The 27,408-nt window shown below is 42.7% G+C and overlaps 1 protein-coding gene across 4 annotated transcripts; it reads right to left on the bottom strand.

Moving 5' to 3' along the window:
• Positions 1-2,059: 2,059 nt before the first annotated feature.
• On the bottom strand, positions 2,060-27,383 carry GABPB1 (GA binding protein transcription factor subunit beta 1). 4 transcript variants are annotated; one of them, XR_014162901.1, is made up of 10 exons: positions 23,073-23,581; positions 20,565-20,672; positions 19,274-19,441; positions 18,139-18,333; positions 16,752-16,899; positions 16,248-16,361; positions 13,828-14,013; positions 11,592-11,707; positions 4,080-5,100; positions 2,060-3,937 (listed from the first exon to the last, which is right to left on the bottom strand). XR_014162901.1 is itself a non-coding variant. In XM_081888699.1 (9 exons), the coding sequence occupies exons 2-9, from the start codon at positions 20,670-20,672 to the stop codon at positions 4,948-4,950; spliced, it is 1,188 nt and encodes a 395-aa protein (XP_081744825.1). In that variant the 5' UTR covers positions 27,246-27,383; the 3' UTR covers positions 2,060-4,947. The 4 variants fall into 4 exon arrangements, 3 of the variants coding, with proteins under 3 accessions (XP_081744825.1, XP_081744823.1, XP_081744824.1); XM_081888699.1 differs by lacking the exon at positions 23,073-23,581 and adding an exon at positions 27,246-27,383 and having other exon boundaries at positions 2,060-5,100; XM_081888697.1 differs by having other exon boundaries at positions 2,060-5,100.
• Positions 27,384-27,408: the final 25 nt, after the last annotated feature.

Raw genomic sequence — 27,408 nt, forward strand, 5'->3', positions numbered from 1 at the left:
TGAACCGCCAGATTCTGGAAGGGCTTAAGGGGAATAAGCCTTCAAAAATGATATATGAAGGTTTGGGAAATGCACTTTACACTGAAGCTCAAGCAACGTGTCTGGATTGGCAAAAAGAGAGAGAGACGTTTTAAGCATGTTGGCGGATGTTCATAACATACAAATAAGTCTATCAATGAAAGACCCATGCTAGTTGCCTTCAAAAGCGTTATGACTACATAAGAATTGTGTGAGTTATATACCTCCCAAAGGATTTCCTCTGAGATGAAGCTGTCCACTTTTCTGCTGGTTTTTATTTTATGTGGTTGGAGGCTTTCAGACCTCAACATATTATTTTATATTGTATCTTAGCAAAATAAAGACAGAACACAGGGCTTGAAGGCAATAGTTCTACTGCACTGTTGCCAACCAGAAACTGGGATTCAGAGGCAACAGGGGGCTTTGAGATTGCTATTTTCATGAAGGATTCCATTTCATACTACCACATTCAGGTTAAGCAAATACAAGTGATCTTGCACAGCAAACCTGCTTCTGCCCTTTTTTCTTTTGTAGTAAGAAAAGTGACAAGAAAATGCATTGGAAAGTGTAGGGCAACAGTTGCTCGATGCATCATAAAACCTCCTTGCAAACTAATCAGAACACATGCTTAATAAATAGGTCACCTGGAAGCGACCAGTGTCCTTGTCTGAAATCCTGAAGAGCAGTGTGGATAATATTAAGCTAGATGAGACATGGAGAAGTTTTGGTCCTTTAGCTGTTGCTAGACTACAACTCCCATCACCCCTGGCCATTGGCCATGCTTGCTGCAGCTGATGGGAGTGGTAGTTCAGAAACACCTGGAGGACCAAAGGTTCCCTACACCTGAGTTAAATGGACTTTGTGCAAGACCGTGTCCTATGTTTTGGTAAGTGGCAGTAATCATCAATCCATCCTCCAAGAATTTTGTCTAATTCTCATGTCAAAGCTATTGCCCATCACAACATCTTGTAGCAGCAGCAGAATCTTTATTTGCATCAGCCACTAGCCATAGCAATAAAATAAAATTAAATGTACTGAAGATAGAGGTAAAAACTTAACTATAGAAAATACGTTTTGGGAGTTTACATCAATAATCAAGTAATAGATCTTATTCTAATTGCCCCCGCTAAAAACCTTGCAATTTTCACTGTCACCTGATACAACTTGTATCACTAGAATAACATACAGTAATTGCACATTTTGCAGTGTCCATTGTAACTTCCCTAAGTCAATTCTAAATAACAGAAACTCTGCTTTCACTTGAGGCCAACGGGTCTAACAAAGACTAGCAGGACCCGAGGGGTGTTGTCAGTTCCCTTTTTTCCCCCAAGAGTCTTTCTCTGCCTTCTGTTCTTATAAAGAAGTAAAGCCTTAATCAATGTATACTATTTGATTGATTACAAGAAATGTTGTTTCTCCAAAGGTGGCAATCAGAGAGCATTCCCGCCCCAAGGGAAAATAATTTCTCTTGCTCGTCCTACCTTGCCAACAGATAAGACAGCTTTCCAAACTGTGTGTCGCGACACGCTAAGTGTGTTGGCTGCAGTGTGCAGGTGTGTCATACGAACACTCCTCCCGGGGCTAGTTTAACCTCCAGTTTGCTAGTAAAACTGAATTACTGTGTCATGAAATGGTGCATGTCTAAAAAGTGTGTCACCAACATGAAAAGCTTGGGAAGCTCTGTTCTAGAGACATGGGATGGTTGCAACAGAGTATAGTGCCATCAGTACACAATTATAAGCAAAACCTCATTTGTTCCTTGCAGAAATGACGTTCACAAAGTCATCTTAGAGCTTGTTCCAGCCATTGTAGCCAGTGACATACGTTATCCTAAAAATCTTCCTCCCAGCATTTTCCCAGGCTTTGAAAGCTTACCTGTGTCAGGGGTTGACAGCCACCTATATAATTCTAACACCAGACCTCTGATGAATAGCTGAGGGGGTAATGCTTGCCTAACAAAGTGCAACCATCAACACCACTGGATGTCATTTTAACGTTGTCATCGTCTTCTTCTTTTTTAAAAAGTAAACTGACACTTCACTTGTGGAAAAGATATTTAATTGTAAATAGAAAAAGTAGGCCAGAGTACAGTTTTAAGGGCAATTATTTTGTATAGGTCATCTAGATGATTTTATAAAGTTATACATTTTCATAAAAGCACTGAAACAGACACAGCAAAGCACAAATCAAATACAAAGTATACTCTGAAATAAAGGAGCTGCACAGTAGTTTGAAGTGTAACGCAATGTAGACTCAGTAATCTTTAAGGCAGTATGGTCTAAGTGAAGGTCTAAAAGCCACAGGTATCTGAATGTTGCTCTTGGTTCTGAAGCACTCTGGCTGGCTCTACACTTGCAGCAGGACGACGCGATAGAAAAGGCTGTACTGCCCGAGAAAGTCAGTCCTGTTTCTGAACATTCCACTGTGTAAAAATAAATTTGAAAAAGCCTCCTGCAAGTAGAAAACTAGCACACAAGGCAGAAGGCTGGATCAGCACCATTCCCTCCAATGTCCTAGCTTTCTTCTTGCAAGTTTTCTTTAAAAAAAAAAAAAAGCACGAGGGAACATTTAAAAATGACAGTCTCCACCTGCAACCAGAAGTGGTACAGTCTGTTCTACCTCTCATTCTTGCTGCATGTGTAAAGCAGACTTGAGTTGTGAGGTCCTTGGTATGTGAGATTACATCTATTTCCCCTTCAATCCCAGTTCCTGGGACCAAGTGCTGACTCCTTCCCCAGGATGTGACAACACTCCGATATTCTCAAACATAATAGTGATTTAGGGCTGCCACCTATTTCTTGATATTACAAAGCTTCAAAAAGATACAATGTTGTACACTGGAAGTGCTATGTATCTTATCTTTGATGACCGCACAAATTCAAACATAATCCTAGCCATCAGAAACAACGGTAAGCAACAACAGTATCAACTCATCGTATATATTTATGTTGCTGCTCAACTGTAGATCTTAAGTGAAGAAATCCAAATTCAAAAGTTTCCCTTTGCAAGCTCCACTGAAACAAGCAAGAGCAGAGATCGCAAGAGTGGTGGAGCAGAGGGAATGAAAGAATTTGCGGGCTTCACCTGTGTGGTTTCTACGGAAAATGAATCCAAGCTGCTCAAGAGTTCCATCTTCTGCATTCTTGCGTTAATTTGAAGAGGCTTGCAGAGGAGAAGAGCACTGCTATTGCACCCAGTGTTCCTATATTTCTTTATACTGTTATTACAAGAAAGTCACGGTCCTGAAAGACGAGAGCGGAGCGAGGAGAGGTTGCAGTGTGGGCAGCAGCTCCTTCTATGGTTCCAGTTTAACCTTTTCTCCTCCACTGTGCAACCTCTATGCTCTTGCTGAACCAGATAGGCAATAGCTCGAGTTCAGCTTGAGCCAAGTTCCTTCTGTGCCCGTGTTACACACAAATAAGTGAATTGCTATATGCTGTTGTAAATCTGGACTCCTTCCTGTCAAATAACTCCACCCTCTTCGGAAATTTGTGCAGCTCATGCGATACCACCTTTTGCTATAGAGACACCTGCATGCATAGATATCGTCAAATGTTTTCAATGAGCTCAGCTCGTTCGCGTTTGCTTTTGGTCAATAAGAATCATGTTATACTGTACAGCTCTGTGTCATTCACCTATAGGTTCTTTAAAGTGGACTCTGCAACCCCTCTCCACCCATCACAAAGAACAATCGCAGCCACCTTCTTTGTAATGCTTGGAAGTGAAGCAAAGTGAAGAGCCTGCAAAGTTAAGGTGGCAGCATAGGAAGAGAGGGAAAGTTAACTGGACTGCTTTGCAACTTGGTCTCCACCTGTGGATTTGTGGCCCAGATTTGCTAGACACGCTAGAAATGTGATTTCATGCTCCGCGTAGAATACATTTCAAATAATCCATATATTACATCAGCCTTCGCGCCAACCTGGTGACCTCAGTATGTTTCTGAACTACAATTCCCATCAGCCCCAAGCAGCACAGTCAAGCTGGCTGGCAGTGATAGGAGTTGTGATCCCAAAACAATCCGAAGGCACCAGGTTGGCGCGAAGGCTGGTTTACATACAAACCTGTCTTGGTTTTCTTTCTCTTCTCTCAAGTTACATTTCATCAAGAAATGGGACTCGCATAAAACAACAACAAACCACCAGCTTGCTTCTGTCTCCCCACCCATGACCTATAGATTAGACATTTTTTCTCATAATTTTCGCTCTTCTTTCCTGAAAAATACTTCTGTAAGTTGTATGTAGAAATTATATATCTATATACCTATATATAGATATATATATAGATATAAACATGCAGCATATGTACAAACTGAAAAGTTTAAAAAATATCAGCTTCATATACATGTCAATCTACTTGAATATAACAGTAATTAAATATAAAAAATTACACTTTTTCTAAATAAAAAAGGGAGGGGCAGGGTTCAGAGACTCTGGACAACTACTTAAAGCTGTACAAAGGATTTCCATGAGGAGATGTATGAACTCAGAAGTCTAAGTTGCTAGCCTTCGGGACTGGTTCCATCACATAATTCATTTTCACACCGTCAGTTCAAATCAACAGTTATCACCCTTAAAACTGTTCTGTATTTCAGCAGTTTTGTACTAAAATCAAAAAGGTCTCAAAAACATTGCCTTTGCATGTTTGTGGATCCCTTCAAAAAGATTCAGCAACTAATTTTGGAACTGTAAAAAAACAACTATTTACAGTATTTCTTTTTAAATATTTTTTTTCTTTTTTGCACAAAATGTCTAAATTCTGAGTTTACTTATTATACAAGAAATTCACCAGAACTCATGGCTTAAGTCCAGTTTCAAACCTGTAGCATCTTCTCTAGCATATAATCCCGGGGCTGCGGCTGATGCGACACGCAGGTCCAGATTGTACTGCTGTTTTCTTAAACTGGCTTGACAGAATGCTCGCTTCAACCATTCAGACAGCTTCTTTGTTAGTCTGGAGGCGGGTCATTGCCTCCAACTTCTGCCTATAGGCTTCCGCCTCCTGCTCCTTCTTCAGAAGCTGCTGGCGGTACTTCTGCGCTTCCCGATTTGCCTCATCCAGCTGCTTCTGTAAAGTTTCTCTTTCCTGTTAAAACAGAACACAGAAAGGTATAGGTAAATTGTGTGAAAAATGAATCAATGGCTGGTTTGCACTTGTTTGAAAGCGCCACTTCATTGTACCTGAAGAACAAATATACAGGAATTCCGGCATGTTCATTGAGCTTATTCTTTGAAGTGGGGGGAGAGGGGAAATAGTTAATTTTAAAATATTCTACATAAGGGATCATGGTATCACAAAAAGTCAGACAATTTGACGTATGTGGCATAAAATATCAGAACAGGCTAATTTTAAAAGATCCCTTATATAACCAATTGGCTAGCTGTTAACAAACATAGCCTTGCAATTAATTTTAGCAACAGAATATTTAGGTCTGGAGAAGAAGGAAGTTAATCTAGCTTCCCACTTCATAGTTTTAACAGCTACTTTTAATTCTTCTGTTACAAATTCTGCCTACAAACAGCTCTGCTTTTTTTGAAATAATTTTTATTTGATTTTACAAGTACAGAGTTATGACAATACAAAATACATATCCATATTTGGATATTTCTCTGAATCTCTAGACTTCCCACCTTCCCTTCCATGTGTCTGATTATAAACCTTTTCAAATGCATATTATTTCATCATCCAAATATTATGCCTCTTCCTCAATTCTCTCCTGAGTTAGCAAACTACACATTTATTTTGTTACATCTACAGTGGTACCTTGGTTTTGGAACGGCTTGGCTCCCAAACAAATAAGCTCCCAAAAGCTGCAAACCTGGAAGTGAGTGAACGTTTGTGAACGTTTTTCAGAAGCCAAACATCCGACACAGATTCTGCGGCTTTCAATTGAGTGCGGCACCTTCGTTTTTGAACCGTTTCAGGCGTTGAACAGACTCCCAGAATGAATTAAATTTGAGAAACCAGGTACCACTGTATATAATTATTATTATTATTATTATTATTATTATTATTATTATTATTATTAATTTTTAATTATACCATGCCCCTCTGGGCAGCTCCCAACAGAATATCAAACAGAATAAAACATCTTTAAATGCCTATTCTCCAAGGAACTAAGGGCTGCATATGCCTGGTCCTATGTCCCTTCCCTTTTTATTTTCCAATAATGTTGTAACATGGCAAATGGAGATGGGTGTTAGAAGGACAACGGAGTGGAGAAAAGTGTAAATTCTATTCTATTCTATTCCTGGAAATGTTGTGAAATCAATGGGATTAGCAAGTCCTATTCGGGCATTCTAACACATGTCTGTAGTTGCGTACAGAAAGGTTACAAAACATACAAGAAAGTCAAGCCAGTTGAAATCTAGAAAGGTTACTTAAAATGCCTGCCAAAATTAAACGCCAGAAGCTCAACAGGGAGCGTGGCCTGCCTGATCTCAGCCAGGCGGGAGTGGAGTGGAGTGGAGTGGAGTGGAGTGGAGTGGAGTGGAGTGGAGTAGAGTAGAGTAGAGTAGCATAAAATAATAAAATAAAATAATAAAATAAAATATTTTTTATACCCCGCCCATCTGGCTGGGCTTCCCCAGCCACTCTGGGTGGCTTCCAAAAAAATATTAAAATACTGTAATGTATCAGACATTAAAAGCTTCCCTAAAGAGGGCTGCCTTCAGATGTCTTCTAAAAGTCTGGTAATTGTTAGTCTCTTTGATCCACAACAGTGAAAGCATGACTGCTGGTGGATATAAGGCAAGGGTCTGAGCTAACTTGGGGATAACTTTAGCCATGAGACTTTCTTATGTGTATAGGCTTCCTGTACAATTGAGAAACCTGATCTTCTGGAGTCACAAGTCATGTGGGGAGGCTACCCTGACAGAAGAAGCTCCCTGCTGCAGATGTTTGCCCCCAATCTCTGGGAGGCAACAAGGATGGTGATGGGAAAGGCAGCATGGAGCGATCAGGAACATCCCCTCTGTCCATCACATGATTAGAATTGTGTGTGCTATCTCACCGTGTTTTGGATTAAGATAGATGTCTACAGTCTACAAACCAAAAGTCTGAATTCTTGCACTCACGTCAGCTTGCTGACCCCACAGACCTGTACCGGCACACTGAAACTTAGCGGCAAGTGCGTAAGAATGCTAAAATGTACCAGGAGAAATTAAACACCATTTTCCTCTCTTTATTCAAAGTTATACTTCTTTAGATTTCTTTCCACTCTATTGTATCACATGCCCTTTATTTGTGGCCAACAACCTTCCAAAACCACTCAAACAACTTGCATGAAAGAAGTCCATGGAGAACACACAATATATTGTGTCATTTCATGTAGGAATGGAGAAGGAACTCAGAACCCTGGGTTACTATTATTATTAAATTTGTATACTGCACTATACCCATAGGTCTTAGGACGGTTATAACATAAAATCACTACACATTCTATCCAACCAAGTCCTACTCAGATCCATTGATATTAATGACCACAACTAACTCAGATACATTGATTTCAATGGGTTTACTCGGAGTAGAATTTAGTTGACTAAATTTCTAAGGTCTCCCAAGTTCCCACCGCCTTGCACAAGGATGTTGTGCACTACTACACTGCAATATCCAGCAACCAGAAAATTCATGACTCCTCTGCCTGCTGAGTCCCCATTATGACATCAGCTGGTTGCCCAATGATACCATCTAAGGGCTATTCTAACATGATAGTTAAAATATGTTGTTCTCTCATTCCGTTATCACAACCACTATGAAATAGGTAACTAGTGCCTGAATTTGATTTCGAAGGGTGCTATCTATTCAGTCCCTCACCCAAACCTCCTCTTTCCCTCCATTCTTTCCAGAGGAAAAGCAGTGGGAAGAGAGACTGAGACCAGGCATGAGACAAGTACTCCAAGTCTTGTTCTCCAGGTTGCAAACTAAGGGTGACTGACTTGGAAGATGCTCTTCTTCCTTTCATACCTTGACTTCTCCAAAGTGGCCCACAAGTAAAACTAGTTGCTAGCTTTGGCAGACAGGCCTGGATATTGCAGGATCAATTCTGTGTTTTTTTTATTAGAACCCCCATATCTGTCGACTGATGCAAAAGACACACATTTGCAATTTAAGAATTTCAAGCCTAGGGATTTGCTCTGAGTACAGTGGTACCTCGGGTTACAGATGCTTTGGGTTACAAACTCCACTAACCAAGAAGTGGTTGTTCCAGGTTAAGAACTTTGCCCCAGGATAAGAACGGAAATTGCGCACCAGCAGTGCAGCGGCAGCAGGAGGCCCCATTAGAAAAGTGCGCCTCAGGTTAAGAACCCGTTTCAGATTAAGAACAGACCTCTGAAACGAATTAAGTTCTTAACCCGAGGTACCACTGTACCAGAACTGCACTGAGTTCACTGCCATGTACCAGTCTGTCCACCCCATCCCCCAGGGAGCTCTCATCTGCCTTTCTCAGCAATTAGAGCTGGTACCTCGTCTTCTTTATTACATGTGCAGGGTAAGGAAATGTTGCGCCTGGAAATTGACTGGCAACAGCCACTGAGAACCAGAGAGATGAAATTACACAGGGAGAAGCAAAGCCAATATCTCAGAAGGCTAACTGCAGAGGTTCTATGGACCAAGTGGGCTGCCTCCTGAACCAGAACACTATGCAAGGCATTTGAGAGACAGAAAACAGGGGCCAAACGATAGGATAGTACTGCTGCAGGGGTTTGCACTAAAAAAAAAAAATCAGGCTTGATTCTCTTCCCACCGAAGGCAAAATTATTTTCCCATTTCAACATGATACAGCAGTCACCCAATGCAATTATTATGTGAGGGTTTTCTGTGCAGATGGATAACATAATGCTATTCCTTGCCAACATTCTTATTCTCTTGAAGAACACATCTGTCATGAATTTTTACTTTGGACTTCTATTCTAAGGCTGTTTCCATCCCCCCCCCCCACAAAGGGTACTGCTCTTTAAATAGTGACTGGATTGACTGACTCCCCCCACCCTGCTTAATTTGACAAGTAATTCAACAAAGTCAAGTGTTGAGCCAACCCACCTATTCCATTTTCATTTGATGACAGAGAACAGTTTCATGATCAAGAAAAAGCACTTGAGCTCAAAAGCAAAAGACATTTTCTCCATCCTACAAAATAGGCAGCTTGGAATTTTGGTGAACCCAAATGACCAGCTCATGACATGCTGCGATCTTACATGAGCCCAAAAGCAGCATTTCTATTATTAAGAATAATTGCCTAGGAAATAGCTTTGTTCTGATCCGTACACAAGCAAAAGCCTTTCCCTCCCTCTTTAAAGGACTCCATGTTTTTTTTTAAATTTAAATAAGCTAATTTCAGCCATGGTTTCCACTTTAATCACTAGGTAGTACAATATAAAAGGGACCAAGAAGGTCCATCTGTAAACACTGTTTTGTTGAAATAAAATAGCAGGGTAAAAAATAACAACCTTCCTCTTCTTCCTTCTGATGATATCCCCTTTTCCCTTACAGAATGATCCCAATCATACTTTCTGGGAAGTAAGCTTCATTAATCTTAACTTTATTTAGTCCCCGGTAAATATATTTGGGACTGAGGCACAAGTCCATCCTACGGTTTGTGTTCCAAATTCTTTTCCTGTTACTGTCAATTTTTGCATCATCCAGTTGAGTTGTGCTCCAGCACTCAAAAACGTACAATTCAGGTACCTGATAACTGTTGGTCAGCCTATTATTCTGATTGCTCAAAGGTCTCTTGCTCTCCAACAATTCTGCCCATTTGTTCTTGCTTAGACATTCCTCCTTGAGGACAAATATGTGGTGAAATCCTTCCTCGGTCCTCACTTTCCCTGGCGAACCTTTGTCTGAATATGTTAATCTGCATCCCTCACTAAAATGAAACCTAAATGCAGAGCTGCTCAGTGCCATTCCAAGTGACCCTTGCTTTGCCATCCCTTCTCTCTCCATATTGTCTTCACCACTGTCAAAACTCTGTAACGTGCCCTGTACACTGATGGTAGCTTATAACTCTAAAAATAATAGTATAACTAAACTATGCTATGTATACCTAAAAGCAGAATGCCATTTTTCCCATAGTGAAGTGGGACACATGATTTGAGTGGGAGAACAAGAAGAAAATCAATAACAATTTTCTAAAGCAGGCATCTTCTCCTGTAGCAATGCAGAGCACCACACAAGCAGAGGTTTATTTTACTTAGTCTAGGAATGCTCCACCTCAATTAAACAGTCAAAATGTACCATATTGGCCCGAATATAAGCCGCACCCACAAATAAGCTGCACCTTCAAAATTCAGGGGGGTGGGAGAAAAAAGATATTCCCCCGTTCTGCCAGACTGCTGGGGGGGGGGCGGTTGGCTGCCATCCAAGTAATGCGGCTCCCCCACCCCCAGAACGGGGCAACGGCATGCAGCTTGCCCGCCACTCCCAAGCCTCTCCTGAGCCGCTGGGAAGAGGAAGGAAGGGGGGAGGTCGCTGGCAAAGGGGAGCGGTTCCGCCCCCCCCAAGGGCAGCCCGAGAGCCTGGGGCAATGGTGCCCAGCCTGCCCACTGCTCCCAAACCCCCTCCCGGGCTGCTCTCTGGGGGATGAGGCGCGCTGGTGGCATAAGGTCACAAATATAAGCCACACTTTAACTTTTCACTGACAGAATTTGGGGGGGAAAGTGGCTTATATTCGGGCCAATACGGTACCTTTCAGATGAAATCTAAATGGACAGCTGTATTCTTAATATCTAATTCATTCCTGTAGCATGACAACAGAGTCCATTATACATTCTCAGTGAGAAACCTTTTAATGAAAAGAAAATCAGGGTGATAATGTGGAAATAGACTGTTGATGGGTTTTTTATTGTAGGAATACATTTTTGCCTGTATCACAAAGAAAAGCAATAAAATTCTGCACTAAAGCCCAAACCTTGGAACGATGAAGGTATTTTATCCGACACCACAATATGAGTAGAAATAATGGAATTGAGATGATTACTAAACTTATTTACTGAATTTGCATTAAGCAACTTTTCAGACTGTATACAAGGAACAAAATCTTTATGATACATAATTTTGAAAATACAGTTACTTAACATTAACATCATCACAATTGTGATGTATGTAGACTTTTGACCACAAACAGGTAAAGCTGCTGATATAAATGTACACATGGGTTCAAGAGTGGCCTCATTTTATACAAAATGTAAACAAGAAGAATTTCAGGGAGAAAATCTATGACATTTTATACCAAAACTTTAGTATACTATGCATAATAGTATAAATATTTTAAGTTTGGTCGGATAATATCATCTTGGGGGGGGGGGGAATCTAAATAAAATATTTCTTCTTGGCGTCTCCATTTACACCAAATCTTTGTTTGTTATTGAAAAACTGCTATTATATTTAAGACCATCAAACCACATGCAATGGGACATTTATATTAAACATTTATTACAAATATATCAGAGACAAACGCATAATGCAGTTATAAATACCTTATTTTGTGGTAATACAAAAGAAGTATTAAGCAAGATGAAAATAAACACTCAGTTTAGAAAATTTGAATAAAACAACTCAGCTAACAGATTCCTTACTTCTATTTCTGCAGACTCCACCCGATTTTCAACTATCTCAATACACTGTCTCTTGACTGGAGGCTCTTCACTGATCACTGTTTCTTCAGCAATGTCAGTCGCTGGTACTGTAAGGACTTGAATTAAAATACATTTGTATCAGAAATATGGAGATTACACAAGCTACATTCAGGTAAAATAACCCCTGGGGGTTAAGTTGAGGCAAAGGCAACTATGGGGTGCGGTGCTCATCTACTTTTCAGGCTGAGGGAGCCGGCGTTTGTCCACAGACAGCTTTCCAGGTCATGGGGCCAGCATGACTAAACCGCTACTGGCACATGGAAGACAGTGACGAGTGCCAGAGTGCATGGAAATGCCGTTTAAATTCAGATGCTTTGCTAAACCACAATAGATTTGAGTGATTCCTTGAGCACTCCTTCATTCTGAGATAGAGATAGAGAGAAGCATTGCAGAGCAGACTGAGCTAAAGAAACATCTTGTGAGCTTTTAAGCCTTGGGGGAAGCCGGCTGGGGAGATGGAGAGCTGTTTCTCAAAGCTCTCTTTGGCGATGTGCTTGGCCATATTTGAGTCAGCCTGCTTGGCGATTTTTAGTCAGCTTGCTGTAGCGACTTGTAGCTATTTGCAGGAGAGACTGACAGTGAGGGCTAACTGGTGCTCTGAGCTCTGTTTCTCAGAGAGCTTGGAGATACAGTGGTACCTTGGGTTAAGAACTTAATTCGTTCCAGAGGTCCGTTCTTAACCTGACACGGTTCTTAACCCAAAGCGTGCTTTCGCTAATGGGGCCTCCTGCTGCCGCTGCACTGCTGGCATGCGATTTCCGTTCTTATCCTGGGGCAAAGTTCTTAACCTGGAGCAACCACTTCCTGGTTAGCGGAGTTTGTAACCCGAAGCATCTGTAACTCGAGGTAGCACTGTACCTCAGTTTTCGAATGTTTCCATTGACCTGGGGTCGACAAACTACGGTCTGAGGGCCGGATCTGGCCCAATTGCCCTCTGGATCTGGCCCGCAAATGGTTCTGCAATCGCCGCTTGGATCGGCATGATCACCATTTTTCCCATTGGGGGGACATTTTTTGTGACCCCTCCCCAAACTACAACTCCCAGCATGCTCTGAGGTTGCTCAGACTTCCACAACACTGGCCAATCTGAAGCCTTAGCAACCTCAGGCCACCCCTCCATTGGCTGGTTTGACGCGAGACGGCGGCCAATGGCGACCCTTCCCGGGACTCGCTGCTCCAATCAGGGCGAGGTGCAGGGAAGGGCGCCTTGTTGATGTCTAGCTCCAAGAAGGGAGAAGAAGCGAAGGCGCAGGAAGAAGCGGGAGCAGAGAGCCTGCGAGGAGAGAGGAGGAAGACTCTTCTGTGCTGCTCGGTAGTGGCACATTAGCAGCATGGCCATGGACACCCTGGGGTAGGGGCCCTTCCTGGCGGGGTGGCTGCGCCCCCTCTGCGCAAGTTGAGACCCAGCACCGGTGGGGCGCCCCCTCCCCAGCCCTCTCTGTCTGAACGCAGTGAGTGGAGGTATCTCAGCTGCACTGTCTCTGAGGGAGGGAGGCAAGGTGTGTGCCACAAATTTTGAGGGACAGTGAACTGGCCCCCTGTAGAAAAAGTTTGCTGACCCCTGCCGTTGACGAACATTTTGGTTTTCAAATGCTGTAAACCCGGAAGTAAATGTTTTCAAATGCGCCTCGGAAGTCAAACAGGAAACATGGCTTCCTTATTCAGTTTTCCATTTTGAAGCTTCCGTACTGAGTTTTCAAACGTTTTGGAATATGAACGTTCTTATGGAACAGATTACATTTGAAAACCAAGTCACTGTATTTGAGCCAGCCTACTGTAGCGATTTCTTGCCCCTGCAAGAGGCAGGGAAGAACTGACTGAGGTACAGTTAGCAAGGGCTGCACACACAATATTGTGCTTTTTTAAATACCACACACACAATCTGCAATAAACTGCAAGGTCGTTTTTTTAAAAAATGGTTATCATGATTTGATCTATTATTTGTTATCAGACTATATATTGATTTATAGCACACCCCTAATGTTAAATACTTGCTAGTTGCTCCCTTAAAAGCTACTTTTTTCCTGAGCCATTTGTATTCCCGTTTTGCCCCTTCAAAAATAAATTGTGGCCTCGAGTGACTATTGAGTTGAATGCAAAAACTAAACAAAAATATTTATATGCATTGTTCAGAAGAGGATCTGAAGTCCTCATTTTACATTTCCTTTCAGCTCACCTTGCTGCCCATCTGGCATGGTCACAATAATGGGCTGACCCATTCCACTAGTTGGAATGGAATGGAGGTTTCCAAGCTGAATCCCATCAGTTACTATGGTAATAACCTGTTGACCTCCGGAACTGACAACTTGCTGAATTGCACCATCCACAGATTCTGCAGTCACTACTTCTTCTGTAGCCACAACTGTTAAATAACAAAAAGGATAAGAGTAATCAGGAGGTTTATCAACAAACTTGCTTTTAAAAAGTTAAATACCTACCGTTTGCAGAAACCATTCTGCTGGCCTTTATTATTTATTAGATTTATTAAATCCTATTAGCTTTCTTACAAATACAACTTGCACTATGGCTGTGTTGTTATGGGAAGGGGCTGTAGGTCTGAGAGAGAACATCTGCTTTGTGTGTAGAGGTTCCCAGGTTCAATTCCCAGCATCCCCTGGGAGAGCCTCCTGCCTGAAACACTGGAGAAATCCTGTGATTGTAGACAATGCTGAGCTAGATGAATCAATGGTCTTACTCATATAAAGCAGCTTCCTATGTTCCTTCTGTTGTAATATGTTCCTTCTGTTAAAGGTAAAGGGACCCCTGACCATTAGGTCCAGTTGTGGCCGACTCTGGGGTTATGGCGCTCATCTTGCTTTATAGGCTGAGGGAGCAGGCGTACAGCTTCCGGGTCATGTGGCCAGCATGACTAAGCCGCTTCTGGCAAACCAGAGCAGCGCACAGAAACGCCGTTTACCTTCCCGCCAGAGCGGTACCTATTTATCTACTTGCACTTTGACGTGCTTTCAAACTGCTAGGTTGGCAGGAGCAGGGACCGAGCAACGGGAGCTCACCCCGTCGTGGGGATTCAAACTGCCGACCTTCTGATCAGCAAGTCCTAGGCTCTGTGGTTTAGACCACAGTGCCACCCGTGTTACTGACTTACAATTGCATGCATGAAAGGGTTAACCTGAGCTCAGGTTGCAAGTGGGTATGGCTTAGCAGGTTTTCAGCTCCCTGCTCACAGTCATTTTTTCTTTGTGCTTCCTAGAATAAGCAAGGAGCCATGTGGCTATGGCTCCCAACTCCAAGAAAAACCAAGTGAACTGAGTCTCTGAAAAATGAGATTTTATAGCCTTTATCTTTGCTAACCCAAAAATTGCACAATCCTTTTTGTAAGGAAACCAAGTGCTTTCCTTTATGGCATTTGGAAGCTTTTTTCATCTTTATTTTGCTTGTTTGTTGTAACTTCTGGAAACTGTAAATAAAATCTTCAATTATTTGGAAAGTCAAGTGTCTGTGATTTATTCTAGCCTAAGTATTTTTGTGGGGAACATTTATTTAAAGGTGGATGAGGGCAGATGCAAATCTACCCAAGGTTTAATGTGCTAGGAGCAAGTGTCATTGTGCTTAACTCAGTTAAAAGAGAGTAAGATATCTCTCTTCCAAACCTCTCTCTCCAATACCTTTGTGTGAAGAAAAGGCTGAGAAAGGCTCTTTGGGGGGCTTCCCCCCTTCATCACACTTTATACTTACAGCTAACTTCAGTGCAGGAGCAGCTAAAGCACTCTTTCATATCCAAGGCATGCCCAAGTTTTGTAAACCCATCATGTCAGTACCAAAAGATAATAAAAATGACCGCAATTTGGGCTAAGAGGGGGGCGAAGACGAAAGATGGAGATTACAGTTTTCTAAACCTGAATGCCTAGCACAATTGATACAAGGAAATACATTTATTTGCTGTTTCATATTAGTACCTGACATAAAGCAAAGCGGATTTACTAGTATAAAAATGTTTTGGCATTTCCAGGTACTTTCTCAATGGGTAGAAAGTTGGAGTTTGATACATGGGTAACCTTATTATACTGAGAAATGCAAATTTTAATATTTAGAAATTATTTTAACACTCAGAATTAAACAAAATCCTGTTTCTGGGTACTTATTAGTCTCAAACTAACATTGGTCATACTACCTTTTTTAGGTTTTAACAGGAGAAAGATCATTAAAAGCCAATGCTGAACCACAAATAGCAGCAATTCAAGCAGCTACATTTACATTCAAGCAGTTATATTAAAATCAGCTTTGAAGTTCACAAAAGATGGGATGTACACCAGAAGGCTTTCTATCAAAATCTGTAGAGCATGATTTATGTCAGAAAGATCAGACATCAAATACAATGGAGACGCAGTCAGAAGCTTTCATCTTTGCCATTAATTGCAATCCTATTTATAATGATTTTCCTGCTCAAATCGTGACTGCCATTATTGCCTTCATAGAAATGGAATTATTATAAGAAGAATGTTTTAAAAAATTCAGGATTTTGTGAAGGAGATGAAATTTTGTCCGTTTTCTTTCTTTTTAATAAATGAATGAATGAATGAATGAATGAATAACAATGTGAATCCCTGTTTTAACATCCAAATATTGTTTCCTCACCTGGTGTTTCTGAAGAGTTGGACAATGGAGCTGAAGCTTCTGCTAAGGCAGCCAAAGTTGCTAGTACTGAAGTTGAGGAATTACCGAACTGGACAGCAGACACTCCTGTATCATCTACAAGGAGGTAATACAAAAGTCAAACCACAAACGACGTCAGCAGGTTGCATAAATATTCCTTTCAAATGTAATGTGCAAAGACATCATCTTGTCTGCAAATCCAGAGCCTGACATGTGCTTGAATAACTCATACACAAGCAAACTTCCCATCCATTTTAGTAGCTGACTTAGTTTCCTGTACACATTCCACTGGAACGAATGGGGACAAGAAAAGAGGGCGATTCCAACGCCAAACTTTAAGCAATTAAAAAAGTCTGAACTGGGGGATGATGGAAAAAACTAAAGGGCAAATGATGCACTTGCTGAAACCTTACCATCATTTTATTCCTAAGCATTTTGCTTAATATGGTGAACAAATCATTCCCAACCCCCTGTACACCTGAATACCTGATGTATATGATGTATTTGCAGAAGATACCAGACCTGTTAGGTTCACTACCCCGCCAGGTCCAATGATGAACTGAGGCGTTGCTGCATGTATCGTCACAGTGTCGGGACTTTCTGGGTTTGTGTTGATTTGGTTCTGCATTGCAATCTATGACAGAACAGGCAACAAGAACATCTTATTTCCACCTTCATTAGGGGGGAAAGCCATCACACTCAGATTTTGTATAGTTATTGTACTACTGTATTTTGATATTTTATTTTATACTGTATTTTGATATTTTATTCTTTTTTTAAAGAAAATGTGAACTGCTTTTAAATTGCCCTGGGATCTTAGAATGAAAGGCAGATAATGAATTAAGAGGAGGAGGAGGAGGAGGTGTCAGTATAGTTCACAGCAAACAAAGGAGACATTTAGAAATGAAACTGATACCTAAACTCAGGTAAATTCAAATAACTTTGTGGACATGCACCAGATTAACGTTAGGTAGAATCAATATGGTGAGAACGTCAGTAAAGGAAGGTGACCAAGTGGATGAAGTGGCTAAAAAGGTAAAGGGACCCCTGACAATTACCGTATTTTTTGCTCTATAAGACTCACTTTTTCCCTCCTAAAAAGTAAGGGGAAATGTGTGTACGTCTTATGAAGCGAATGCAGGCTGTGCAGCTATCCCAGAAGCCAGAACAGCAAAAGGGATCGCTGCTTTCGCGGCGCAACAATCCCTCTTGCTGTTCTGGCTTCTGGGATTCAGAATTTTTTTTTCTTGTTTTCCTCCTCCAAAAACTAGGTGCGTCTTGTGGTCTGGTGCGTCATATAGAGCGAAAAATACAGTAAGTCCAGTCACGAACGACTCTGGGGTTGCGGCGCTCATCTCGCTTTAAAGGCCAAGGGAGCCAGCATACAGCTTCTGGGTCATGTGGCCAGCATGACTAAGCCGCTTCTGGCAAAACCAGAGCAGTGCACGGAATCACCGTTCACCTTCCCGCCAGAGCGGTACCTATTTATCTACTTGCACTGTCGTGCTTTCGAACTGCTAGGTTGGCAGGAGCTGGGACGGAACAATAGGAGCTCACCCCGTTGCGGAGATTCGAACCGCCGACCATTTTATTGGCAAGCCTAAGCAGCACAGTGGTTTAACCCACAGTGCCACCTGCTGTGATAGAAGTGGCTATCAGTCAGCAAACTGATCGGTTGGAGGGAAGAATGCTTCTGATTATCAGCTGCTGAAAGCCACGGGGGGGAGTGAGGAGAATGCTCATATGCTCAGCTCCTACTTAAGGGGGCCACTGTGAGAATGCTGGACTAGATGGGCCATTAGCCTGATCTAGCAGGCTCTTACAGTCTTACAGAGGTCCAGGAAAGACTTTGTTGAAGACGGTTTTGAGTTACCTGTAATATTTCTGCCAGGTCTTCAAACCCATTGTCCACAGCGATGTCAAATGCTGTTTTGCAAAATTTACTCTGCGTATGGACATCTGCTCCATATTTTACTAAGAGTTCCACTACTTCTTGGTGATTGTGTTCAGTAGCCCAATGAAGAGCAGTCATCTTCAGCATGTCCTTTGCATTTACGTCAGCGCCATGCTACAAATAAAACAGAAAACCCCCGATGTTAAGTTGTGGGTGAACATATCAGATGACACAGCGATTCTTCAAACAGCTCTTCTTTATTCAGAGGCCACAACAGAACTGAACTGAAGGGCTCAGTCAGCCTGCTTATATAGAGCTCCGGTACAACGTTACTGTAGCAACTTTCTAAAACTATCCAATCACTGAACGTTACTTTCTATCCTTCATTTGCATAACTATCTACAGTATCCCCCTGCTGGCCAGGGTGAGAACTTCAGTACATAACACCCAAACTACTTCAAATTTCCATCAAGAGTTGAAAAACTGAAAGACACAGCCCATTTAATAGTTATTTCCAGTCTTGCAGCCTTCTACAGTATTTCATGGTCAGTCACAATCAAGCAAAGCATACATAACATGGACTTTTTTAAAAAATGGCAATAAATATAGTCACTTGTTAACTAAATTGTACCATCTCTGTACAAACAATGCACCATTGTTGCTTATGGCTGGGTGCAATATGTGGAAAGCAGTGTGCATGCTTTCCACTGAAGTAGCTTAATGGCGCAGCACAGAATTTAAACGCAGCATTAAATCCCCAGCTTTTCCAGATAGGGCAGGGGAAACTTACTGAAACTTTGGCCCAGGTCAGTGAGCTAGATGGACCAATGGCCTGATTTAGTGCAAGGCAGTTTGCTCTGCGTCTGTACACCACATCCTCCAACCCTATGGCTTTGGAGGAGGGCAGGGGGAGAGGAACTCCAAGGTGGAGGTTCCAAAACCCCAGCTTGCACAAGAACAACCTTTGTGGCATGCTTTGAGCCCAAGCAATATTTTTAGAAGGCTTCTTTGCATGCCACTGATAGTGAAAAGTCATATTCGCATCAACTAGCAAATGAGCATTTTTCAGCTTCTGAACAGTTATCACAAAATGTGCATATATCTATATATTTACCTTAAGTAACACTTCTACTATGCTTGCATGGCCTTCAGAAGCTGCCATATGTAATGGAGTTCTGTCCACTTTGGTCCTGGCATCCCGACTTACACCCGCTCGAAGCAACACTTCAGTGGTGGAATAGTGCCCATATTGTGCTGCTAGATGAAGAGGAGACGTTCCCAACTGCAACACAATATATAGCACAGTTAACAAACAAACAAACAAACAAACAAACAAACAAACATCAAGCTAAGAATTAACTTCCATCTATCTTCTAGTTGTGAACACACAGGATATTTATACTCTTCTAATTTAACGGCATCCCTTCTTTAACATATTTAATTTTGAGTGCCATGACTTCTTATTATTTTTAAAGTGCATAAATGATTTAGGGTGAGGTTTTCTTATTTATTTATTTACTTTTAAGGGCAATGTTTTCTACGAGTTCCTGCGATCCTATAGAAATGCTGCTGGAAGAGGCTGCTTTCATTAAACTCACACAGATTTGTTAGCTCTTCTCAACTTTTGATGTTGAAGTGACTAATCTGTGCCCTGCTTACTCATATAGTTTCTCCTACATTTCATGATTCATAAATATCCAATCCAATACATAGACAATCAGTCAGAAAACTACATTTTCTAAATTACTATTTGTGCTTTTTTCTTGCTTTGAATAAATGGGAATAATAATAATAATAATAATAATAATAATAATGCTGTAGTATTGCAGTCAATTAATACCACCATCATTACTGACTGAGCTGGTCAAGATACCCTGGTGTTGGAGAACTCCAGGACAGCGGTCATGGAGAAGTTCAATATTCATACTGAGGGCTGCCCGTCCTGGGCTGGTTTGGAACTTCAGGGTCTTTGGGAGGAATTCAAGAGTATGCTGTTGAACGTTCTGTCAGCACAAACATTCCAGCTTGTTCATTCCAGCTTGGAATGAACTTCCTCCCCCTGTATGCTGTTCTCAGGATTCTCCTCATTCCCACCCCCCAAATCAATTTTAGGGGGCACGAAGAGGTGGGGAGAGAGGGCATAGCCCTGTTTCACAAACAGAGGTCCTTGCATGGGTTTCCACTGGTGGGACTCATTAGTTGAATCCCGCCCTTTAGGTGGGATTCAATGTCATACCAACATGAAATTGAGCAGGACCTGCTCTCGTCACACCATTTGGATCCAGATGTAACGCACATATTTCAAATGTCACTCATCCAGTGATTCTCTCAGAAATATATACAAAAGACCAACAGAAAAGCAAAACATGCAATTCAAACAAACAAATAAAAGATGTTTTCGTTACCCAGTCTGTAGTAAAAGGTGCACCATTGGCCATCAAAATGCGAACTTCGTCATCTTGTCCTGCTCGTGCAGCTTCTAAAAGCTTCTTTCCTAAATCTACCAGGGACATCTGGTGAAAGATTTCAGATGAAAAAGAATTACCGTAAGGTTCATTCAACATGCCACAGTTATGAAATAAATGGACATATATCAAAAAATGTGGCAGGTATCATTGAAAAATTCTTGAAAACAGAGGTGCAGGCTGAATAGATGGTGGCTGTTGTGTTGGCACAAACAAATCCTGTCTTAAGAAGCTGAGACAAGGAGTCTTGGAATCTTTTAGCTATAGAAGAAAGGGGGTGATCCTCTCTACCCGGGTTTTGTGGTGAGTTGATGGTGGCTTTTAATTAGCGTACTATTTTGGGAGGTGTTTATTCTAATTGCTATTTTTATCCCTTTGTTGGGTTTTTAATATATTTTTACTCTAAATTGCTTTGAGTGGTTTTGGGGTAAGGTTTTTTTTGGAAAAAGAGTTTTTAAATGTTTAAAACATTTAATATACTTTTCTTTTTTTAAAAAAACCATGCATAGCAGCTTAGAATGAAAACATGGTTTAAAACAAAATTGATCAGATCCAAAGGGATGAAATTAACTAAGAATATCAAAGAAATCCTAAACTTACTTAGGGCAAAATCCAACTAAACTCATAAAAGATTTATTTTCAAGTAAATATGCATTGTATTTGGCTTCATAAATGCTATAAAAACAACAATAGCAGCATGCCTACTCCAAACTCTCTCATATGCAAATTAAATGGAAGGACTTACCGGTATAACTGTGAGCAAAATCATGGGAGTGGTGTTTCTAGGACTAAGGCAAAATGGTGAAGCTCCCTTGTTATTTTTTCTACTGGACGCTGCATGTTTAAGTAATCTTGTTATATTTATAGTACTGAAATGTGGTTTTTGGTATGTTGTTATATTTGCTATTGTTTGGCTATGTTATTGTGAAATTGTTTTTGTAGCGCTTGTTTGAAATGTATTCCTGTTGTAAGCTGCTTTGAGCAGGATTTTTTGCGGGAAAGCGGCATACACATAAAATGAATGAATGAAGGTTACACACTGTCTTAAAGAACAGAAAAAAATCTCCTAATGCAGGCATAGGTAAACTTGGCCCTCCAGATGTTTTGAGACTACAATTCCCATCATCCCTGACCACTGGTCCTGTTAGCTAGGGATGATGGGAATTGTAGTCCCAAAACATCTGGAGGGCCGAGTTTGCCTATGCCTGTCCTAATGCAATACCAGAAATAAACCCAACTTCCACTAATCACTGACAAAATTATCATTATGCCGAGAGCACTCAACTTTTGTTTTTCCTTCCACCAGATTCAAGTTACCGTCCAGCTTACAATCAGGTACAAAATTAAACAACAGTAAGGCCAGTTGAACCAACTGAATCCACCTAAGTTTTTAGGAACTTCCATTGCTCTTGATCATTCAGAGGCACCTCATCTTTAAGGTTCATAGAAGTTTGGGATGCTCCTTAACTGTGCTAATCATGAGCCATGTGCACCCACCCAAGCCACTGCTTTTAGGGCCACCTGCTACCATCATCACCATAGCCAACTGGTGCAAAAAAGCAGCTGGTGAGGCTTCTTCAGAGCCCCCAAAGCCCCAGATTGCCACTGCTGCTGCTAATATAGGTAAAGATAAAGGGACCCCTGACCATTAGGTCCAGTCGTGGCCGACTCTGGGGTTGCGGCGCTCATCTCGCTTTATTGGCCGAGGGAGCCGGCGTACAGCTTCCAGGTCATGTGGCCAGCATGACTAAGCCGCTCCTGGCAAACCAGAGCAGCACATGGAAACGCCGTTTACCTTCCCGCTGGAGCGGTACCTATTTATCTACTTGCACTTTGACGTGCTTTCGAACTGCTAGGTGGGCAGGAGCAGGGACCGAGCAACGGGAGCTCACCCCGTCGCGGGAATTCGAACCGCCAACCTTCTGATTGGCAAGTCCTAGGCTCTGTGGTTTAACCCACAGCGCCACCTGCATCCCGCTGCTAACATAGCATCAACATAATTTCAAAAGGCAAACTGGGAAGGAGGTGGGTTCCCATCTCAAGTGGAACAATGTCTCGTGCCGGTTCGGCTCCTGAATATTGAGACAGTTGCAGTGACAAGGAGAGCCTTGCACCAATTTTACTAAATTTTGTACATCACCTTGAAACCTGTGTATGGAAGGTTAAATAATGACGACCATGATAAATTATTATTCTAATGGGTGCAAAGTTTGAGGCCTTTTCTTTCCAATTCAGATCAATTGGCTGTCGTAAATTACTTAATACCTCAAAGCTAGGCCACAATTAGTGAAACTGTGCTTGAAAACTGTCTGAAAGGTTAAGCTGAAACGAAATGCAGTGATGGAGCATGTTACAGTGGCCCTCCAACATCTACATTAGCCACTATAATAATCCAAGCACAAAGGTGAATTTATTTACAAAGTCACGAATGGTTTCAGCCCTATGTACTTTAGAGGTTCCTGTCCTTGATCCCAGGGCAATCACCATTCCGTTCCATGAAACCTCATTCCCTTGCAGACTTTCCTGCATTCTTTCAAAACAGCCTAACTTTGAGAGCTGGATTTAGATAACCAGGGTAGCAGCTGTAAATGCAGTAGAGGTTGGCATGCTTTTGTGTATATATTTGCTTTGTTATTGTATGCATGCATTTCCCCCCTGAAATTGTGACCTACATCAACAGAGAGGAAGCAGACTAGAAATCCCAATAATCCTTAACCCTGATTCCTCTTCTCACAGTAGTCAATAGCTAATATCTGATTTTGCTAGCGAATAATTGGGGACTAAGTTCTAATTGACTTTATTAGAATTAGTCTTTTGTTACAGACAATCAAAAGAAATGGTTTGGGGCCATCTAGTGGAGAACTGCCACCTTACCAAATTATGTTATAACTGTATCGTACTGTACCATATTATATTAACACCATAGCAACTGACAAGATTCTTCACCTCCATAACGTTCCATTTTAAATGTACATGATTTTGTCTATGGAATTGGATTAGTAATTTTGTTTTATTCAACAGCTCTTTTAGACTTATCACAGAATATGGTCCCTCCTTTTAATTTGTATGCTGTATTAATTTATGTCAACTTTTAGTATCTACAATTCGTATGAGTTCAAAAGTAGCCTTTAGTTTACATTCTTCTGAGCAGGCATAATACACCGGAACAGACTTCTCTATGTATTTAAATGCTGTCTATGCACTTCTTACAAGGTAGTCTACAGAGTTTTTGCCTATAATTTGTGCATAATACAAGGACGTATTCCCCCATGTGAAAGAATTCATAAGCTAAATTTGACAAAATGAAGTCAGTACTTCCTGTCACTAAAAGAGTACAGTGGTGCCCCGCAAGACGAACGCCTCGCAAGACGAAAAACCCGCTAGACGAAAGGGTTTTCCGTTTTGGAGGCGCTTTGCAAAACGAATTTCCCTATGGGCTTCCTTCGCCCATAGGCCGGCGGGGGCCGAAAGGCTTTGCTCCCCACCGCCAGCATTTTAAAAGCAGTCCGGGATAGCAGGGAAGCGCTTCCCGCTATCCCAGATGGCTTTTGAAGGCAGGCGGGGGGGGGGAGCAAAGACTTTTGCCCCCCGCCCGCCTTCAGAAGAGGTCCTGGAGGAATTCTCCGCTGTCCCGGGACGATATAAAAGCCCCCGGGAAGGCAGGCAGGGGGGACAAAGACTTTTGCCCCCCCCCCCGCCAGCCTTCAGAAGAGGTCGGGGGACAGACTGTCCCCGGACCTGGTCTGAAGGCGGTTTCTATAGGAACGCATTGATTGATTTTCAATGCATTCCTATGGGAAACCGTGCTTCTCAAGACGAAAAACTCGCAAGACGAATTAATTTCGTCTTGCGAGGCACCACTGTATATGAAACAGAACCTTTTATCTCACTGAAAATATTAAATCTAGGAGCGTAACATCAGCATCAAGAGCATATGAGAAACTACTTATTTTCCTGTTTGGCAATGTGCAATCTATGAGCTACTTATAAGAAACCTGTTGCCATTCAAAGCAGCTTTCAAATAGCCACAGCCTATATGCAAGATTTCTTAAGCTGTGGAACTGGATTTTATATCAGACAAGGAACAAGAATATGATGGGGAAATTACAAAAATGTAGTATGTGAATTTGGAGGAAGGGGCGGAGGGGGAGTCCAAACTCATGATATACAGCACCTTCCCCAAACATGTGCCTGGAATTCTAAAAAGCATATGGAATCCATTGCCTTGTTCCTTCAAAAAGCAAGGACTTTTCCATCCCCAAAATAAATGGGCATGAACCTGCATGGACCGTTGGCCCTTCAGCCTATTTCTGTGTCTCCTGCAAGAGGCAAGGCTCACCTAAGCAAAACTACCTGAAACCCTTTTAAATGCTTAGGCAAAGAGTTAAACCTAGGTCTGTTTGTATGCCAAGTTGTCTGGATCTCAACTCTGGTTGTTTGTTTGTTTAAGATATCTATGGCAATAGAACAATTATTTTGAGAATAGTTTGTTTTCATCAACAGCCATGTTACTTTGGCCTCGTAAGGAAGGGCACAAAAGCTACAAACCTGCAAGCAGGAAGGTCCTGGTTGGGGACTAGCAGAAAAGAATTGGGGTGCTCCATGTCTCCAGCAACCTGCTGCATTTCTGTGCTAGGAGTGGAGGAGCTGGCTTTTCTCTTCTGGAAGCCCACTTGCTTTCTGTGCTGGGCACAGAGGAGCAGAATTTCCTTTGCCGCCTCTGCCAGCCCACACATTCACTTGGGTGCAATTTCATGCACTCACCTGCATGCAATTCTTTGTCTCCCGTGGCGACCAGGCAGGCACTTAAATATAAGGCTGGTATTGCTTAAGTGCTACAATCAGCACACATTTTTAAAGTTTTCTTTTAGATGATACATATTTCTTGTTTTGGCAGCGTCTTAAAAGACGGTGCCAACAGATGGAATTCATTACAACTATGGTATTCCCTGAGCTACAACTGTCCTAGTTATAACTCATCAGAAATTATCCATCAGGCTTGAATGGATTCGCTTTGCTTTCCTGTTATCCTTAATAAAAGCAGACATCAGCTTCAATTCAGATTAAGAACTTTATTTTAAGGTTTCAAAGTACCGAGGAAACACTGGCCTTACTCCAGATGAATACATCAGGTTTAAAACATCATTGTTCGCTGTGTTTCATCGTAGCGATCAGCACAAATGGAGTGAATACGCAGCTCGGATACAAGATACGGAAATAAACATGTCACTTCAGAATGAGAGATTTCTACAAAATTACAGGAAAGATCCAACGGTAATTTTACATGCTTTTACACAGCGAAGCCTACCACTTCAGGGAGCGGTGGCATCTGGCAGGGCTCAATGGGAAGAGGAAGGCTACTCTTCTTATGCAGCAGTCAATGTATACAATGCTTTTTTTAAAAAAAAAAATGTTTAGCAGTACTCTTTTTCCTACTCATATTGAAATACTGACTCTCAACGAGGCCAAACATAGATTCACAAAATCTTCAGGGGTATGTGTACCCCCAGAAAAAAACACTGACTGTATCAACACCATTTGCCCCATGGAACAGAGGCAAATTCATCCTAAGAGGCAGAACCAGGGGGATGTCCAAAAAATGAAACTCCAAGGCGACTAGATGTTATGTTTTGTTGGCCATTCCCCAAAAACAGCCACCCATTCGCCCTCGGGAGTGTTTGAATCCACTACTCAAAAAGGTGCAAGGGAGGACTTTTGTCACACAACGGGAAGCCCGCTTGCTCCAGAGGAGACCAAAGGACGAGAGAGTGGATCTTGAGCAGCCCGATCCCAACTGCATATCTACTCAAACAGAGCCCCCGCTGCCTTCAATGGGGCTCGCTCCCCAGGACTAGAGTCTTACTCCCGAGTAAGCGCGCGCCCCGACTTCACGCACGCTTACGCACAACCCAACGTTCCCTGGGGTGGGTGTGTTTAACGAGCCCGGGTTCCCAAGCAACAGGCGCACCGGCGGGCCCGAGGCCACGACGGGGCCGCCCAGAGAGGCGCTCCCTTCTCAGCAGGAGCAAACCCTGCCTCAAAATGCAACTCGCGTCGGGCGGGAAGGGCAGGCCTCCCCGCTCACAGTCAGCTCCCCGGGGCCGAGGCTTCTTTAGCCCAAACGCGCGGAACAGCGCATGCTCGAGAATAAACACGGGTCGGGATTCGAAGGAACGTGTGAACGGCAGCTGAACGCGAGTGTGGACGCGAAGGGCAGTCGCTCGCGCGCCTCAGCTTCGGCCAAGGCCTTGCTCGCCAGCTCGCCCCGTCTCCTGCCTTTGCCCTCACGCAGGGAGGCTCGGCTTCCCGCCGGCTCCATTTCCCTCAGGCGGAGCCCCCCTCAGCGCCAGATCCCCGGAAGGCCTCTCCCGTCCCCGCTTTTCCCCGACAGGAAATCCTGGCTGGGTTGGGCGCTTGAAGGGAGCGGAGGGAGCCGCGGTAAGCGCCGGGTTCCGGGGGAAGTGGAATTATTTTTTACCAGCGAAGAAGAGATCAACTTCCACATCCGGTAACAAGGGCCCTATACAAAAAGGCGCAGACTGACCTGGAAAAGCTTGGCCGGCCCGGCCATTGGAGGTGGGGGGAAAGGAAGGGAAGAGGAAGGGAGCAGGCCTCGCTTACCGTGCTGCCCGCGCCCGGCCGCCGCCGCCCACGAGCACGACGAGCAGGGGCGCCCAAGGCCGCCGCCGCTTCTCATAGGCGCCCAAAAGCCCCACAAAAAAGTCCCCGCGCGCGCTCGGCGGAAGGACACAGGCGGCCGCTCTGGTGAGGAGTGAGGCGAGCG

Source organism: Podarcis melisellensis (assembly GCF_964234715.1).
Source record: "Podarcis melisellensis genome assembly, chromosome: 14".
NCBI lineage: Eukaryota > Metazoa > Chordata > Lepidosauria > Squamata > Lacertidae > Podarcis > Podarcis melisellensis.